This window comes from Triplophysa rosa, linkage group LG3, assembly GCF_024868665.1.
Source record: "Triplophysa rosa linkage group LG3, Trosa_1v2, whole genome shotgun sequence".
Lineage (NCBI taxonomy): Eukaryota > Metazoa > Chordata > Actinopteri > Cypriniformes > Nemacheilidae > Triplophysa > Triplophysa rosa.
Window position 1 is genome coordinate 5,373,092 of NC_079892.1, and position 19,669 is coordinate 5,392,760.

A 19,669-nucleotide genomic window follows, 5' to 3' on the forward strand; every position below is an offset into this window, starting at 1 on the left:
TCAAATGCAAGCGTGACCTGTGGAACACAAACGGATAGATTATATAAACCAGAAGGTCAGATGCTCAATATGGATCAAGCATCGCCCCCGGGAGACGTCGCACTTCAAGGTGTTGGTTACGTTTCATTTTCTGTGTGCGGTATAGATAGTGACACCTCGGTCTGAATCAATCAGCTGATGTCAGTGGTTGTGCTCTTTTACTCGATGACAATCGGACTACTGCATCATCTCACCCCTGGCTTTGGCCACCGACAGCTACAGCTCTGTATAAGAGCGCTTAGATAGATGTCCCCGAGCCACAATCATTCATTCCGGATGCGGGGGCGCCACTAGCTTCACCCCTCCGCCATTGCACTCCCTCTTTCTCATTTAAAACCCCCTTATCCTGTGTTTGTCTTTAAGGGTGACATACAGGAGCTTATGAGAACGTGAGAGCTCACTTTGAGAAATTGTCATGCAATGAGGCCTCCGCGTGTGAAAAATGCTTCCATTCAGCGGGCCTGCGGGTCTGTCTGATGAGCGGTCACACATCACACTGGTCAATATCAAAAGGTTATTGATTGTTGGCTCACATCATGGCTTCTTAGCCTCTTAAAAAAAACAATGTGGGCTGAAACGCAAAATATCCCAAAACACTGAGTTGTAGATTATGGTTTTCTAAGAAACAACACCATAAAAGGTTGTTGGTCAGAACGCATAAACACTGCGAAATCAAGGGTTTATCAGTCCCTTGCACTGCTATGCCAAAACAAATGGCTGTAATATAAAAAATAAAAAATGGAAATTAATGATAGAAAATAGTATTTTAATGTAATGCGAACACTATTTTTTATTTTGAACTGAACACTATTTTGAACTGAAATACAAGCATTTTGATCTTTTCAAACACTTTTTTCAAGAACTAGCTTTTATACAAATTATGTGATATTAGCCATCCTGAGTTCCTTAAAGTGATATTTCACCCAAAAATACATACAAATATTTTGAGAAATGTCTCAAAAATAAAAAGTCTGTCATCATGTATTCACACTCATGTTGTTTAAAATCAGTATGACTCTCTTTCTTCTGTGGAACATAAAAGAAGATATTTTGAGAAATGTCTCAGTGGTTTTGTGTCCATACAATGGAGGTCAATGGAGGTTCTGTAGAAAAAAAGTCAGACAGATTTGGAATAACATGAAGGTGAGAAAATGATGAACATTTTTATTTTGGGGTGAATTGTCACTTAAAAGTGATAGTTCACCCAAAAGGAAAAATTCTGCCATCATTTACTTCAAACCTTTATGACTTTATTTCTTCCGCAGAACACAAAAGAAGATATTTTGAAGAAATTTGGTAATCGAAACAGCACTGGAGCCTCATTCGCTTCTATTGTACGGACCAAAACCAATGGAAGTGAAGGTCCAGTTAACAATATTTTTCAAAATATCTTCTTTTCTGTTCGGCGGAAGAAAGAAAGTCATACCGGTTTGAAATGACAAAAGGGTGAGTAAATGATGACAGAATTTTTCTTTTTGGGTGAACTATTGTATCACTTTAAAGTGACCATTTACCCAAAAATAAAAAATGTCATCATTTTCTCACCTTCATGTTATTCCAAACCTGTCTGACTTTTTTTCTACACAACCTCCAGTGACCTCCACTGTATGGAACCAAAACCACTGAGACATTTCTCAAAATATCTTCTTTTATGTTCCACAGAAGAAAGAGAGTCATACTGATTTTAAACAACATGAGTGTGAATACATGACAGACTTTTTATTTTTGGTCAACTGTCCCTTTAAGGTTTCCAGCCCTGAGCTAGAGGTCCCATATACTGTAGATCTGCATCCAGACTGCAAAGCTGCCCAGTCATGAGTATTAAACTCAAAAGCCATCATCTGTGCTAAAGCACATGGCCTCAGAGACCGAGAGAGAGAGAGGGCCAGTGAGGAGGAGGTGAAGATGGTGGGGGTTTGGCTGAGGTAAGCCGGCTGTGGTCACAGCTAGCCCAACGGAATGATGAACAGCACACACCGATACCCATTTGTCTTCTACCTGTCTGCCTCCAGCACACGGGGGCCTCCACAATATGTCACTGTCGCCAGCTGGACCGCCCCCATGCATCAAAACACTTTAATACAGCTCAGCCCACTTCCTCCCAGGTTTCAGATCACGGACAGGAAGCCGCCCGCATCCTGCATGTTCACAACATGTATGACGCGTACGAATCAATCTGTGCTCTGGTTTCGTTTTGTGCGGTATGATCTACCGAGTAACGACTGAAATCCCGTTGGGAATGAACATCATGCATGCTGTCTCAGGATTCAGAAAGGGAAGAAAGAATGTTTTCGACACTTCAACTGGTTTTCAACCTGTCTGAGGAGGAGAACGAGAAACAAACAAATGAAAGGAAAAGCAAACAACGAACGAATGGCTGCAGGCGAAAATAGGCCAAACATTTCCAGTTTCCAGAGGAAGACGAAAAACAAAGCCTCTTTAGAAAGCAAGAACTGTTTTTAGTGTAATGTACGAGGTGAAGGCTAGACGTGGTGTAAAACTCAACTGAGACGTAAAGACAGAGAATTTTATATTGTACAATGTAAACATCTCGGTATAATGAACGTATATTTTGGGTAAAAGGAAGTAACAAATAAAAGAAATCGAATTCAAGGTCATTTAAAAGTAAGAAACGCACAACACTACGGCCAACTTTCCCTTTCCGCAGCAGGTGGCATTTTTGAAAACACAAGCCAGGCAGCAAGTACCTTGAGAATAAAGCTGAACTTGCGTCAGCTCCACCACCAGCCGAACAGGGTCAGGCTATCTCAAATTTCCTGTCTGAGGAGGGCAAGGGTACTTCACGCCCCAAGAACAGCCAGAGAAAGCGTACCTTGCCGGGGCCAAATATTCCACCGCTTCTTTCACTTTATGGGGCTGAAACATGTCCATTGATGTGACAGTATTGTACTCCATGTCCCTGACAGGGGTAAAGAATATCCCAGCTGGGTTATTTCATTACCTGAAAGCTGTCACGATAGAGTCCTGAAGTGTCAGTAACAGGCAAAAAGTTGCTGAAGTGCATTAGCGTTCGGAGTGCTGCTGGGCACAGCTGAAACTTTGACTTGCCTCGTCATGGTCACCAAGTAAATTTGGGCCTGGGTGAAAAAAATCGAAAACTTTTAAAAATAAAAACGTGTTAGGTCTTGGGTGATATCATCCTATCAAACTGAAGGAAAAATTTGGTTTTAGTCGCGTTTTGTTGAGTGGTTACCTTAGCTTACTAGTTATAAATGTCAAGGCCAAATTTCTTCTGAATTCTGATTAACTAATTGAGAGAAAAGGACACAGCTTTCCAAGAATAGCGTTTAGAAATAAAGCATGCAAGGTGAACTCGTGCGATATGGCAAGACTCACGGCACTGAAATCTTTTACGAATTGAACTTCACTTCCTAGTTTAAAGTGAAAAAAAATTCTGAAGGGTATTTTTCTTACTGTTAATTGTACAATATTGTAAAATATTTGTGCCAAGTAGGGGTGTCACAATTAGGGCTGTCACAATTAGGGCTGTCAAACGATTATTCGCGACTAGTCACATGCAAAATAAACGTTTTTGTTTACATAATATGTGCGTGTATAATAATTATGTAGATATAAATACACACACATGCATGCATAATTGTAGAAAAAATTATATATTTTTTTATATACAGTATATAATATACATAATATGTCTAAATATAAAAATGTATATACTGTACACATGTAAATATTTCTTAAATATATACATGTATGTGTGGAATATATATATATATATACACTCACCTAAAGGATTATTAGGAACACCTGTTCAATTTCTCATTAATGCAATTATCTAATCAACCAATCACATGGCAGTTGCTTCAATGCATTTAGGGGTGTGGTCCTGGTCAAGACATAACACCGTATTAGTATGGTGTTCCTAATAATCCTTTAGGTGAGTGTATATATATATATACACATACATACATACATACATACATATTATGTCAACAAAAACTTTTATTTTGCATACGATTAGTCGCGAAAAAATCATTTGACAGCCCTAGTGACAATATACCGGTATCGACGGTAACCGTGATATTATAAACCATGATTATAAATATCATGTTTATATTATGTGATAATATACCAAAATTTTAAACGTGCTAAACAATTTACTATAAGACCCACAATGGTTACAAACTCTCTCTCCGCTTCCCTACACTCTTTTTTTGTGCGATTTATTAACCAAAATTCAAGATTAATTTCACCTAAAGCATTATTTGCTTTTTTTAATATCACAGTAATATTGTTAATGTATATTCTTTTGCCCACGATATCAATGTTGTGAAAATCTGGTGATACCGTGACATTGTTCATTTTTAACAACAAAAAGGAAAGCAGCTTTAAATAAGAAATTAAAAAACGTGAATCATCAGTATAAATCAAGTAATGTTTATAATTACAGCCACAGATTGTGTGAACAATCAGACGAGTTATAAAATTGCCACAGCTTACCCACCAAGGTCATTTCCCAAGCAAATATTGCTGGGCAGTCATTCACCTTCTTAAAGGAATTTTTTGGAAAACACACTTAAACATGTCAAGACATTGTGGGTGAAAAGATTTCGACAATACAAGCAAGCAAAATAAACAAGAAAATAAAATAAAATAAATGCTTTTAATTTATAATGAAAAATATTTTTATATATTATCTATATTAAATAAGGATTCATTTTTTCAACAACAACAAAAAATACAAATGAATAAGATAATTTTGTTAAACTGAATGAAATTTTTGAAACAAAACAAAACAAAATAAAAATGTAAATGCTTTTAATTCATAATTAAAATTAGTTTGACATATTATCTATATTAAATATGTTTTTTTCCCACAATACAATATAAATTTAACAGATTGTTAAAGATCTTTGTTGATACAGTTTAAAACTAGACTCATTTTGTGGTAGGTTAATTTTATGTTGGACAACCGTTTATGTACCATATCTAAAAGTTCCTACATCAAAGCAACATTTGTGTATCTAATGCCTTATAAAAAAGTAATGGGTCAGCACAGTACGGCATTAATGGAATGAGCAATGAACCAACAGATGTGATTATTACCTCAAACCCCACACTTCACTCATTCGGTGATCTAACATGCCTATGAAATCAGCTTTAAACTTCAATCACCTCTCAAAGCTTATACATTAAAATTAGACATCACACCCTTCAAGTTCCCACAAGTCACAGCGGTCAAACAAGGGCTAATTCAATTTCAGACACGATTAAACTTCATCTTCGGTTGGCGTCTTGCATTAGAACTAACAAAGAACGATTTACTGTTTGTTTATTGGTTCATTTTGCCCGGTCCTTAGTCAAGCAAATAGGCCGATCTTGTTTGCATCCAACACCATGTTAGCCCACACAAGCGCTGGCGCCTTATGAGAGACCTCATTTGCTGATTCGTCGCAGTAAGAGAATACGCTGGCATATGTCCGCTCGACTGTGATGAGCTCAGCCTGGTCAATGCCAACCGTCAGCCTGATGATTCATGCGAGTCATTCGCCCTAAATGGCCGAAATGTGCCAAGCTGACGTTGGCCCGGAGAATAGTTATCAAATATGTTCTGTGAATCAGCGAATCACGTACAGCGGTGCTGAATACATTTAAAAATAAGATCGATTACGTTTCCATTTTATGCTCACATACTTTCCTGTCTCTGTTGGATGTTAGAAATGAAAATAGATGTTTCTCTTCCATCTAATGAAGAAAACGTGACATCAAAACTAAATGTGTACTACAAATATCTGTTGATTGTAATGCACGCAACAGGAGACGTATAGCTGATGTGATTCAAACGAGAGCCTACGATGTCAAACCCACTATTTAATCTGACAGTACTGAAAGCCACAGAGAGATGAAAACATCAGAGCACATGGGTTTGTTCACAACAACGCTTGTTTTGTCCCATGCCGGGCTGACGCAAGAGTACGTAATCACACCCCCCACGTGTTGCTCGCTCTCTCTTTGAGATAACAGCGAACGCAAAGATGGCGTTTGTCTCAAGTCGCATCCGTTTAAATCTCCTCATCCCTGTAGTCGACGAACGCCGAACAGGATTGTCTTTTTCCAATTTCAGACAGGAGGAACAATCGCCACTGAGATCTCGCCGCACGCTAATGCTACGTGCTACATTAACGGCGCCGAGGGAGCCAAACTTCGCTGTTTTATCTTCGCTCCAACCAACTACAAAAATGAGTACGTTTATGTGTCTCCCAGGGTGCTTTGTTGGAGAGATGGAAAAAAGTACACAAAAAAACAATAGCTGTGTTGTGCCCTGCGTAAAAGAAACAACTTGCTGGTCTCTTAACCTTGCCAAACTGGTGTCTAGTTAGTCAACCAGATCTTCCCTATTTGTCTAGTACAAAATCCTTAAAAATAAGCAGTCAAAACAGGCTAACCATCTTGGTTTATACTATTTTAAAAACTTTCCCTGTTGAGAAAACCAACATATGCTGGGTTAGGTATGTTTTGATGCTGGTTTGACCAGCTTAAACCAGCCAAGGACCAGCACAAGACCAGCATCAAAACATACCAAACCATCATATGCTGTTTTTTTCAACAGGGTTAGATGACAAACAACGCTTTAAACAACATTTAAAGTAAATAATAGGCATTGTGTTCAATGGGCGAAAATCTTTAAAAATCTGTATTGCATTGTATAAATTTACAAACCAATTGATTTACTCAGTAATGTGTGAATGCAAACTTAAAGGGATAGCTCACTCAAAAATGAACATTTTTAAATCATTTATTCACTCTCATGTCATTCCAACCCTGTATGAGTTTCTTATTTCTGCAGAACATGAGATATTTTGAAAAACATTGATAACCAAACAATATTAGCCCCCATTGACTTCCATCGTATTGACACAAAACAACACATTTCCCAAAATATCTTCTTTTGTCTTCCATAGAAGTAAGAGTCATACAGGTTTTGAATGACATTGGAATGAATAAATGTTGGCCGAATTTTATTTTTAGATGAACTATCCCTTTATCAGCCATATAATCGGATTATATTATGATTTCACTGCATTAGTATTTTAAAATGTATAATACTATTAAAAAGTGCATCACAACAACCACAACGAATGCTGCCGTCTGATTTTTATAAACACATTTTTACAGTGTTTACGGTTTAAAGGCGTTCAACAAAAAACATCAGGCTCCCTGACCTACATTGCCGATATTTCCCTTCAAAATTTCTACAGTCTACGATGTATTTGATGGAAGCAAATGTGACCTTTTCACACCCCGTCATTTCCATTTCAAAGGGCCTGCAACACTGCTGTATTTATATCTATGCAATACTGCATTACCATATAAATGAATCTGACCGAAGCGTTCATATTTAGAAGCCGTCCAATCTTAAAGGTGGGCTCCTGAGCGGTCTAAGTGAGCCGTGTCTCCGTGCGTAATGAATACTGTACTAAACCTTTCAGTTTTCAAAACATTCACAGAAATAGCAAACAACGAAATAAACAGTCTTACTGAAAAATACATAATGTACATGCTATAAACACATTAATGTTGCTTTCTGACTCCTCCAATAGCGCTTTGACGACAACAGACGCAGCGTCGCCGTTATTGAGGCATCGAACCTTCTCCCACGTCTCTCAGACCTGTCACCAAGCAACAAGCTGACCTGAACCTCTTAATTACGACCCCACACAGGAAGGAACACCCTGCAGGTGAATTCACGCTTTGTTGAAGCGAAATCGAAATTCGGTATTGAAATTTGTGGGGGCTGCTGGGAAAACAAACAGAGCATGGATTCAAAACGAGCTTGGGATTGCTTACGCGCGTGTCGCTGGGAGGCGCACATGATTCCCTTACATACAGTAAAACTAGAGTAAAACCCGAATCTGCTTTGATTCGGATACACAAAACCCTCGGTGGTCATTTTCCAATTCCAACTTTCGAATGACAACTAAATTAAATCTACACCTTAGATTTCTACACCTTAGTTAAATCTACACCTTAGTCCGAGTTGACAAGAGGAATAAATCCTCTCGGTTTGAATGAGCACCTTTCCCTAAACTCGCCGCCCACCGATCTACACCTCCATTCTCCGAACAGACAATCTAATACAGTTAGCATGCCCGATCAATAGCGCTCTGTACAGAAGCTCCCCGTACACGACTCCAGATAAGAGAGAAGCCACGCAACACAGGAGACCCCGGTCTCACAACTCACTCTGCAAGGAAATCAGGTCACCGACGCTTGTGAGGAAGCTGCGAGGAGAATCGATCATTCACCCGGCTCTGAGTAGAGTGTTGATAAGCCCGGGCGAGGAGCTGGTAAATGAGAACGGCCACAACGTTGACCTCGGCATTGGTTTTACACATGTAAATACTATCTGGTCCCAAACGGCGGGGGAATACGGTGATATATGATCGATTAAAACACTGTTGCTGTTTGTCTTTTATTACAGCGTTTAATTTCAAGGGCAAAGAATGACTGTGAATGAAAGTGAATTTTCAAAGATGAATATTCTTCTCCCCAAAATACAAATTCCGTCATCATTTACTCACCCATGTCATTACAAACCTGTTTGATTTTCTTTCTTCGAACATTGATAACAAAACAACACTGGCCCACTGACTTCCATTATGGACGCAAATCCACAGACACATTTCTCAAAATATCTTCTTTTTGTTTCGAGTCACATACAGGTTTTTAACATCACTAGGGTGAATAAATGACGTCATTTTTATATCTCTTAAAATCAGATGCATTTGTATACTGTACAGATTATTGATTGAACTCAAACCGCGACCCAACGCAGCACCATATTTGTACATACTTGCCATTAATGACCCCATCAGGGTTGAGCATGGGGATAATTTTGAAGATGTAGGCTTCTCTCAAGCTCTCTGCTACAGGATCATCGCTGCACAGGAACTCCAGCGTGCCCTTCATTACCCAGCTGGCATTGCTCTCCCCTGGATGAACCCTAGCCGTCAGCACCACACATGGCCGGTTACCTGCAGGAAACATTAATAACATACATTATTTCTAATAATGTCTCATGCATTTACAGAATGAACAGAAGAGCATCTGAGTTTTGTGAACTTTGGGTCGAGCCCAACTGGAGACCTTCTGTGGGGATTGAACCAGCAACCTCTCAGTTATCACTGAAAATTGCTTAAAGGGACAGTGTCAATTTCTTTGTTCTGATGAACACAGAGAAAGATATTTGGAAGAATGCTTGTAACCAAACAGTTCTTGGCCACCATTGACTACCATGGTAGGAAAAATTGCTTTATACTGTGTATTTCTTTGTATTGTTGAACACAAAAGAAGATATTTTGAAGAATGTAGGGAAGCAAACAGTTCTGGGGCACTTTTGACTACTATTGTAATGGTAGTCAATGGTGGTCAAGAACTGTTTGGTTACAAGCATTATATCATATATCATTATATCTCAAGCAAATATCTTTCTCTGTGTTCATAAGAGCAAAGAAATGCATACAGATTTGGAACAACTTGAAGGTCAGTAAATGATCACATAATTTTTATTTTGAACTGTCTCTTTGACTTTACAATTAGGCAACTAACTAATGACTCTTACACTAACCATTGGCACAAACAGAGTCTTTTATTGAGGAATCAAATTTTTTTCCGAACGGGCAAGTCAAATCAGCACGACTCGCTGCTGTCACAACATTACACAGCAATTACGGAGTGTCAGGTTTTCATTTGACGTCTCGCTCCAACTCATTTAATCTGGACGGGAAAATGACATCACCTTGCTGCGCGAGTTTACAAAGCCAAAAGAGATGGACAAAGCTTATCAAAAACACATTCAAATTTAATTTCGCCCGACTATTACGGCCCTGGCGGCCACCCGACAAAAGACGGCAGAAGGAGCGGCTAATTTGCGTGATTCTGCTATTGATGATTTCACAATGAGTTTCTGCACGGCCTCTGTTTACGAGTTCTTTCGCCGGCTCGGTTTCATTTTCGGTATTTAATTGAATCTGAATACATCCAAGCAATTATGCTGGAGTGGTGAACTTTTTTTGGTGCGAAATTATATAATGGCATTATTGATTTTTTTTTTTTTGCCATAGCAAAGGTATACATTGGTTGTGAATAGCATGTCATTTTTAATTTATTTACAATAAGAATGTCTTAGATGATGAAAATGAGCTATTTCTACATATACACCGCGAGTCCCCTTGCATGGAACTCTCCATGAACTCGCCATGTAGTAGTCCTAAACAGACAAACGCGTTTCGTAAATGTTATCGCCTTCGGCAAAGAAGCGAAAACGTGACAACATCGTAGTCCTGTGTCAGCCACCATAGTGCTTCAAAAGGGAGGGGTGGAGTGAGCCGTTGGTTGCAATACATTTAAAGAGATGTAAAGATGGTCCTGAAGCACATCCGGTTTCTTTCTTTATTTTATTTTTAAATCTTAAAGATGTTCATTTGATTCGGTCATAAATGTTCTGTTGGTTGTATTTTGTTCAAACATCACCGAACATTGAAAATGAGAATAACGTCATTGAACCAACAAGACAAACCTGTGATCCAATTGTTCGAATGTTTCTGTGGCTGAAATCCTGAATGTAAATCACACCGAACCAGTGCAGAGAAAATACAGGTATCTCGAAAATGTCCTCGAGAAAAAATGTAAGTGATAAATATCACATCATCTCAGTGCATGAGGCCCAATTCCCCTCAAGAGCGACTGCTTGGGCTAAGAAGAAGTGGAGATCATTTAAATTCCAATTCAAGTCGGAATCAGAGACTTCGGGCCCTGTGCGCTTTCTGCTGATTTTCTGATGATGACTTGCCCACAAACTCTGAGCTCGACAACTCTACATATTCTCTCTTACTTACTGTACTGCATGTTCATACACATCCATTTTTCACTGCTGCAAGTACTGTACAAAAATAACCTTTGTCCAAGATGGATGTGAACCTAATGCAACATACAAGCTATACAAGCCAAAGCCAAGTTTCCTTTTTTGGTTAGCAAACAGGTTTGTAAGTTACTTACAACAAGTAGCTAAAAAAGAACAACAGCTTTTTTCATAAACAGCAATCAGATGTCATTTATTTTTGACATATTTAATATTACGTATTTGGCATCTCCAGTATCTCATAATGATTCTATCAAACAGAAAATGACCTCAAAAAGCTATACTGTAAAAAACTTATTTTTACAGAATTTGACTGTTGTTATTTTTTTTACAGGTTTTTCACGTATAATGTCCAAAAAACTGTAATTTTACTGTTGCGTTTACAAATTTTTCACGTATATTTTTCACCATGAAATTATAGATAAAGACTGCAAATTTACTAGAAAAACAGGGAAAATGTAATTTTACTGTTGTTTTATGTAATATTTCTGGCGCCCCCAGCTGGCGGAATATTTGTGTTTTTCGAACAGGATTTTTTTACAGTCTAATTTTAAAATACAGAAAAACACTGCAAATTTACAAGAAAACTGTTTACAGGACAAAATGCTATTTTACAGAATATTTCTGGCGCCCCAGCTGCCAGACAATTTCCATTTTCAGAGGACTTCCTTTTACAGTGACAAACCTAAAAAAATCTGTCATGCTGTTAAAAAACAGTTTCGTTCGTCAAGTCTTTTATTTCCACTCTGCTTCTTCACTGTCTATATGTAACAGCAACTTCGCAACACACAAGGACTCAGATCTATTTCTGCTCTCTATTTTCTCGCTGTGAAAAGAATCCTCCACATTTCCAGTCCACGTGTATGTTCGCCTTGATCCCATTTACACGTTCACGCCACTATATGCCCAATAAAATATATGTTTACCGTACACATGCAGAGATGTAGGAGTAATAAGCTGTAAGAGACAGAACAAAACGCTCGGTTGGATCTCCTCACTGTTACTGTAAGAGTCAATCTTCCCACGCTCCCAGTGGGAAGCGCGCGGGCCGATCCTTTCAGAGTCCAGCTTTCACTCGCTGCGCACGAAGGAGTCGTTGGCACATAGTCGACTTCAACCCAAACAGTATACAGAGAGAAATCCAGAAAGAATATAAAGGAAATGGAAGACAAGAGTGGAAATAAACCCTATTGTGTTTTTGTCTCTGCCGCTTTTGTCATCTGAGCGAATCTCCCACTGACATCACATCGTCTAAAACGTGCTGTATTATCTCCATGTTTATGTGCTCGTGTGTCAGAGCTTAATGTGCAGGTTTATGTGCCTCTGTTAAATGCCACTTAGAGATGCATAAAGAAAGGGGAATCTAATATTGCATACTATGATGTCAAGCAAAAAAGTACAAGGGTACTGTACTACTGGGTATATGATTTACGCTACAAATGAAGTTGCTGTTCACCCAAAATCCATTTACTCACCCTCTTGTCATTTCAAACAAACCTGTATGACTTTCTTTCTGCTGCAGAACACAAAAGAAGATATTTTGAAGTATGTTGGTCACAAAAACCTGTTTGTACCATTTATAAGTGGTTTTGTGTCCATACCATAGAGGTCTATGGGTACCAACATTCTGCAAAATATCTTCTTTTCCGTTCTCCAGACCTAAATGTTTTTTAAGAAAAAAAACAAAGAAATTAAGTTACTAAAGTTCTCACACACACAGAATAAGAGAGAGGAGAAGTCTCCGCCTCCTGAGTGTTAAGTACAAAGCCAGCCTTAGGTATCAAAACCAAACTCTGTAATCCTTTCCTGTATATGCAAACCATGTCTAATTACAGCATATCAGACTTGTCCATTTGTAATCATGAGACAAATTCCCCCCCAAAGCTTATGAAAATGCAGCTTTTAATAGAGCCTTTTATTAATTAAAAGAGTTTCATAGGCATCTTGCTCCAACTCTTCTTTTTCTTGTTAAGTATCGAGCGTAATCTCATTCAGCGTGACGGTTTTGGCAAAAGCAGTCTGCGGGGAGACTTTCTGTGTCTGTGTTTCCTTCTGTACATTTCACATTGAGGTCACCCAGTTCTGACAATCAGGTCATCTGTATTTTACAACGTTATTATGTGGTTTTATAACTGCATCTCATAATCTCAATGTGTCCACAATTATTCTTGTTCTCCGTGATTTTGAAAAAAGTTGCCTGTATATAAATAGGCTTAAATAACAGTGTGACTGAGTACAATATCTACATTTTAAAAATAACTCTTTGCCTGTGCAAAAATTGCCGCCGTGGATGGTTACCAGGGCGAGTTTCTAAGGAGTCCCAAGTAGCATTTTGCACATTGTCATGCGGTTGATAACGCATTGCTCGTTGTTTTCTAAAGTGTTCAGATGGTTGTCTACTGGCCCAAGTCTCTATGATATTCTGGTTCAGCTGATAAAAAACTACATCTTGGCATCTTGGCAATACCAATAATACAGAGCTGATGCAATGGATATGTACAGGTATGTTTCATGTCAATTCAGTCAACAATAAAAGAGAGAAATGAGCCAGCAATGCACCAAAAAGAACGGTAAAGCCATTATCTACCTGTAATGTCGCTCCTGTCCAATGATCTATGGAGGAAGTGCGTTTATGACGGCTATAGAAGACACTGGGCGAATATGAAGGACAGAGCAATGGCACAGATGGCAACATTATAAAAGATAGAGGAAGGATAAAACTTGCAGACTGAATGCAAAAGCTTCATGTACTGTCAAGCTGTACAATCAAACAAACTAATATGATATATATATATAGATATAGATATATATATTAAATGAGTCTTTCATCATTTATTATCATCTTTCTCCTGCAGAACACAAAATATGATATTTTGAAGAACGTTGGTGCCCAAACAACATTGTTGACTTCCATTGTATGGACACGAAACCACCGAGACATTCCTTAAAACATCTTCTTTTGTGTTCCACAGAGAAAAGACATAACGTTACAGGTTTGAGGATGACATAAAGCAATGCACACTAACGTCTGCAAACTAAAACTGATTTGTTACATAAAGTGACACGTTTATTATTTACAGACTGCTGCGAGACATTTTAACTTCTTTTCCATTGTGGATACAGGCGCTTTCTTAGGAAATAACATAAACGTGAGAAATTACAGTAAGGCGATGTTGTATACAGGTGTGACGCATGTTTAATTAGAAGCCCTGCGAGTTATATCCAAATAAACCCACTACGAATTAAGCCGCAAAGTTTATTCGGTTGAGTTACCTCCGCGTTTTTTTAATCCGCGTTGTTCCGCTGGTCAGCTACGCTGCTTTACGATAAACAAAGGCCACCGTGGCTTGTCTGATGTGTCTCATTAATGAGTCTTCATTCCACGACGACTTTTTCGTCGTACACACTGGAAAATAAGCAGTGACCTGCGTCCCCTTCTAATCACCAATGACTTATTATAAAAGCGGCTTAATTTGTTGACGGTGGTTGATGTCGGGTGCCACCGATAACTATTAATCATATCCACTGCCTTTAATTCAATAACGGCGGAGGGCAGCGCTCGTAAGCGCATGAGAGAACATGTGAGGTGATAATGAAAATCCTACTATGTGTAAAAGCAGAGCTCATGTTACGGCCTCTAAACCCCAATGTGCTAATTAAGGTGTAATCCTCCAAACGGCAAATGTCAGAATTTGTGTTTTGCCACAGATTGCGGCATATGTGTACGGTTCACAGGAACAGGGTTATTGTAAACTCTGTGGGGAATGGGGTAAAATGGGTCAACAGTGTGGATGCATCGCTCCGTTAGTCCAGCAAACTGTGCATAATTTGTCCCGTGACGGTATACGTTTAGAAAGTGATCATCAAACTGTACATACAGTCATTGCCTGTGAGATGCAATAAACATTATTTGTTTGTAACACGCAACAAAAAAATAACATAACATTATTTAATCGGTGAAATCCAAGTTGATTTTTATAGTGCTTTTTACAGTTTGCATACAGGAAAAACAAAATGTTAAACAATCCAAATAAATATAGATATAGCCCTGTTAACTAATAGAAAACAGTGAAAAGAAAATACATAGCCGCAGAAAAAATTAAGAGACCATTTCAAAATAAGTTTCTGTTTTTTCTGAATTTACCATTTATGCGTTTAGGTAAAATTATCTCTTTTTTTCATTCTTTTAACTACTATCAATATTTCTCCCAAATTTTAAATAAAAATATTGTTTCTATTTGCATTTGTTTGCAGAAAATGAAAAACATGTCAAAATAAGAGAAAAGATGCTCTGTATTTTTTTAGACCTCAAATACGGCAAAAAAAAAATAAGTTTCTATTCACTTTTAAGCAACAGTAATATTTCGACTTGTATTTAGGAAATGTTCAAAAAAAATGATGTGCTTTTCATGTGTCTTGTCATGCTGTTCATGTGGATGACTTTACGTCAATCCTGAGGTTTGATTTTGTTGAAATTGAACAGACACTAGAGTTGAATGGTCACAATACATCTAGAAATGCTGATTAAATGAAAATTTGGTGTCTCAATTTCGTTTCTAATATCTGCAAACAATCTTCTTTATTTTAGTGACACACAACCACCTCCTGTGGGGATGAAGGTGTTTTCTTTACCTTTATTCGTATGGATGTTCAGGTTAATGAAATGCACTGTGATGTTTCAGCATGATGTCAGCTGAGACGACACGCGCAGCCGGACAATGACAGATGGATGAGATGCCCTGCGTGTGCGTATTGATGTTTACATAGAGCCGTGTGCATCTCGCTGGACGCTGTTCACTGCAGTAAGGTTGTGCTCCACTGCAGCAGCGACTGTCACAACACAAGTGTGTGCCAACCGGAGGGGAAAAAATACTTTTCAGTTTTAGTTCAGGCACGCTGTATCTGAATGGAACTGAAATTCTTTTATATGTCAGATTTAAAGCTTAAGTGTGTCATTTGTTTGTTTTGATGGTACTGTATAAATACTTTCTTCCTGTTCCGGTCTAATGTGCAGACGGACACAGGGTTAAATCACACGTAATGGAAACACGCTAATAATTGACAGCTTCCAAGTTGTGACATGACAATCTGCAGGTCACTTTGCCGTACCTTGCCGAAAGCCTGCGGGGACTGTCGGCATTCTGGCGAATTGGAACGGTCGTCCCTTAACCACCAACTGAGCCAGATGCTTCGCGCCGGTCTACTGGGAGAACACCGCAGATGTCTCGCCTCAATATTCATCAGGAGACGGCATCTGGGCGAGAGCCGCGCTACTCTGTGGAAGTGGCCCGTAGTAGGGTCAGCATGTCCCAGCACATCCCACTGGATCTCCCGTCAAGCCTGACGCATCTATCTGCAGCTTCACCTACAGTCACACCTGTCAGCCCTGCTGCCGAGGTGGTGCCAATGGGTTTGGGTTGGAGATCGTACACTGACACAACTTCTGGCATGTTTTTGCAAAAGACTGACGCAGATGTGAACGCAGACTACCAAATAACTTCAAAGGCTGTGCTATTGTGAATTCCTTCCTTACGTGTGAAGTAAAATAAAGTTCACTAGGAAACTAAGGATGTCAAAGCAATTGATTGGGATTAATTAGATCCAAAATAGTTTTTTTGTGTTTATATAAAATGTGTGCGTACTGTATTTATAAATGCACACGCGCAGGTTTGTTTTACTATACTAGTGAGGACATTCCATAGACTTTCATTGATTTTATATCAGGCTTATGATATACTTTATTCTATCCCCTAACCCACCCCAACACCTAAACCTAGACACCAAGACACTACATTTAAAGAAAAACAGTATTTGACCGAATTATGAGCCTTTTTATTTAGTGAGGACCAGTAAAATGTCCTCACAAGTCAGTTGTAATTATAATTCACTGTATTACTGAGGACATTTGGTCCTCATAAATATAGCAAAACCTGTACAAACACACACACACACACCCACACACATATATATATATATATAACAACTATTTAAGTTTATATTAGGGATGTCAACCGATTAATCGGATCCAGAATAAAAGTATGTGTTTAAATAATATATGTCTGTGTACTGTGCATATTCATTTTGTATTTAAAAACACAAAAACAAACACATACATGTTTTATATTTAGGAAATATTTAGATGTATTTATTTATATTTACCAATAATTGAAATTGTCATTTTAATATTTCATATTTTTCTTGCTTGTCATGAACATACAGTATGCATGTGTATGTATGTGTTTATCAATACAAAATTACTATGCACAGAACACAGACATACATTATGTAAACACAAACTTTTATTCTGACAGACCTATTTGATATAAATGCATATTTAAATGTAATCTATATTGCACATATTTCTTATAATATATACATGAATTTCTGTGTATAGAAACGTAAAAATATACACGCCACACAAACAAACATATAAAGAAACTTTTTAATCAATTAACCGTGAACTTTACTGTGAAGAATAAGCATCCGACCCACACATTATCTCTTTGTTCTTTAAGCTTTCCGTCCCATGGTGCAACTAGCTAGAGAGTCAAGCACTGACACCTCATCTCACGTGTCTTCCCCACAAGCATCCATCCACCCAACCGCCAACACACACACACGCAAGCTCCTCCTCTGACAGGAGGTGTCAAACCTCAGCTGCTCCGATTCCCTTAAAGAGCTGCCAAACCGTAGGAGCATATGCCCTCCAACTCACACATATACACATATACTGTCTTTAACAGAAGCTCAGATGTTCAGCACAGGTTTGTAGACACACACACACAAACATCATGTCATCATGATTCATTTGTTTCAGACTCACGCAGCTGGTGCAGGTCTTTCCAAGCTTTGGAAGCGGGACAGGCTGTGATCGTCACTAAAGAGCAGGAGTTCCCCGCCAAAGTGTCGCAGAGATTTTGACGTCTGAAGAAAACCTTTCGTGGGTCTACCGAATTCTCCAGCATCTTCAGATGGGTCTGGGGAATAAATGCAAATTAACATTTGCTTCAGCCTTGAGTCATGAAAATCGCCATTTAGTGACGATAAATGTCAAATTTTTAGTGCAAGGCGTAAAAATATAGTTTGCAAGGCAAACTTGTCCAGAACCTATTTTGACATTTTTTATAATTCTTGTTATTCTCTGTGACACTGTAAGTCTCATTACTCACTGATATAGTAAAAACATGAAATAATGAATACAGTAAATATTACTACAGTGCACTGACTTTTCATCTTAGAAATTTCTTACCTTTTTTTATTCTCTTGGACTCTCATTAGAGTCTAACTACTTATTAATACAGTAACAAAATATGAGTAACGAATACAAATAAATCAATATTACTGATTATTACTATTTATTCCAAAAACAGCATAACATAAAAGTACCACTGTACCACATATGACCATAAAAAATACCACATAAAAATGACTTTGGTGAGAAATGAAAGAAATGCATCCCTTGTCATGTTCTTGACAGGATTTGCTACATCTTGCTAGTCTTGGGAGCTATAGACCCTACTGAAGCCACCCTACAAAGCACACAACATGTCGATCACCTGGAGGTTGGAGTAGGTGTAGGGGTAGTGGTACGCCAAGTAACACACGTCATCATCGTGAAGAAAGGTCACTGTGAACGTCAGGGTGTAAAACTGAGAATTTTGACCTCCTCTTGGGCAGAAATGATTTCTGTGGAGGAGTTAAAAACACAGCCCTGTTGTAACCGTTTTTTATCTCTTAAAGAAAGAAGATGTAAAGTGAAGAGAGGTGAGGAGAGCGATGTGATGTGGAAATAGACGAGCGAAGTGAAATGAGTGTAGTTACATGTAAACAGTATGAAGCAAATGATGTGAAGTCACTCCAGATTTCAACTTTTGTACCTTACACGCTGTGGGCTTTTGGACCCCGGTTCTTACCTGTAATAGCAGATCTCAGAGCCTGATCGTTCCCAGTGCGGTCTTCCCTCCAGAGCTTCTCTCACAGAATACAACACAGGCTGCATGCCTAAAACAAACACAACCACATATAAACCAATGATCAGTGGGAGTCAAAACTACATTTTCATTTGCATTTAAAAAAGTATATTCTCTCACGTGTTCCCTAAATAACATCATAGTCCCTTTAAATCAAGTCGGGACTCTTGGCAAAACCATGAAACTGTGACGTATTTAGAATATACAGTCTCTGATAATGATCCAAATAAACAAAACTAGATCATTACCCATAATACCTTGCTGTACTTTAACCCGGCTATAAAAACCCATGCCCCGGGGCATAAATGTTGACAGATTGTTTTGGAATGCATTTTTTTAATGGATGTTTGTTTGGAGTAAGTTTTACTTCAACTCACATAAGGTCAACAGCGAAGGACATCTTATTTAATATAGAGACATAAAACCCTGACGGTGGCCCGGCACAAGTCTCTTATAATGCCCAGCTGCACACCGAAATGAGAAAAAGACAGTCAAGGGCCATTGAAGGCACTTTATCGGAGGAGGAACTCGGAAATGCCAGAGCACTGTATTTTTCTGGGATATACGGCTGATGGTGTCAGATTTAAGAGCGGCTCCAGCCCACCGCTGTGTTCGAGAGCAATGCCAGACTGAGATATGATTTAGCTGCTAACACTGAGGTGCATTCTGAAGCTTCGAAAGCCATGTGTGTGTGTGCTGGTGGTGGCAAGTATAATGCCGTCTGGAGAATTCGAATAACATGGGTTACACCGAGAAGCTA

The 19,669-nt window shown here is 38.6% G+C and overlaps 1 protein-coding gene across 3 annotated transcripts in view; it reads right to left on the reverse strand.

Moving 5' to 3' along the window:
* The window catches only part of LOC130552170 (cytosolic carboxypeptidase 4), a 135,696-nt gene that overhangs the window by 62,777 nt on the left and 53,250 nt on the right, over positions 1-19,669 (reverse strand). For all 3 annotated transcript variants that reach the window (XM_057330334.1, XM_057330333.1, XM_057330335.1), the window contains 4 exons: positions 18,853-18,940; positions 18,496-18,625; positions 17,763-17,916; positions 8,873-9,053 (listed from right to left, as the gene is read on the reverse strand). In XM_057330334.1, the coding sequence (XP_057186317.1) occupies positions 8,873-9,053; positions 17,763-17,916; positions 18,496-18,625; positions 18,853-18,940 (553 nt within the window). The remainder of the gene's footprint in view (positions 1-8,872; positions 9,054-17,762; positions 17,917-18,495; positions 18,626-18,852; positions 18,941-19,669) is intronic.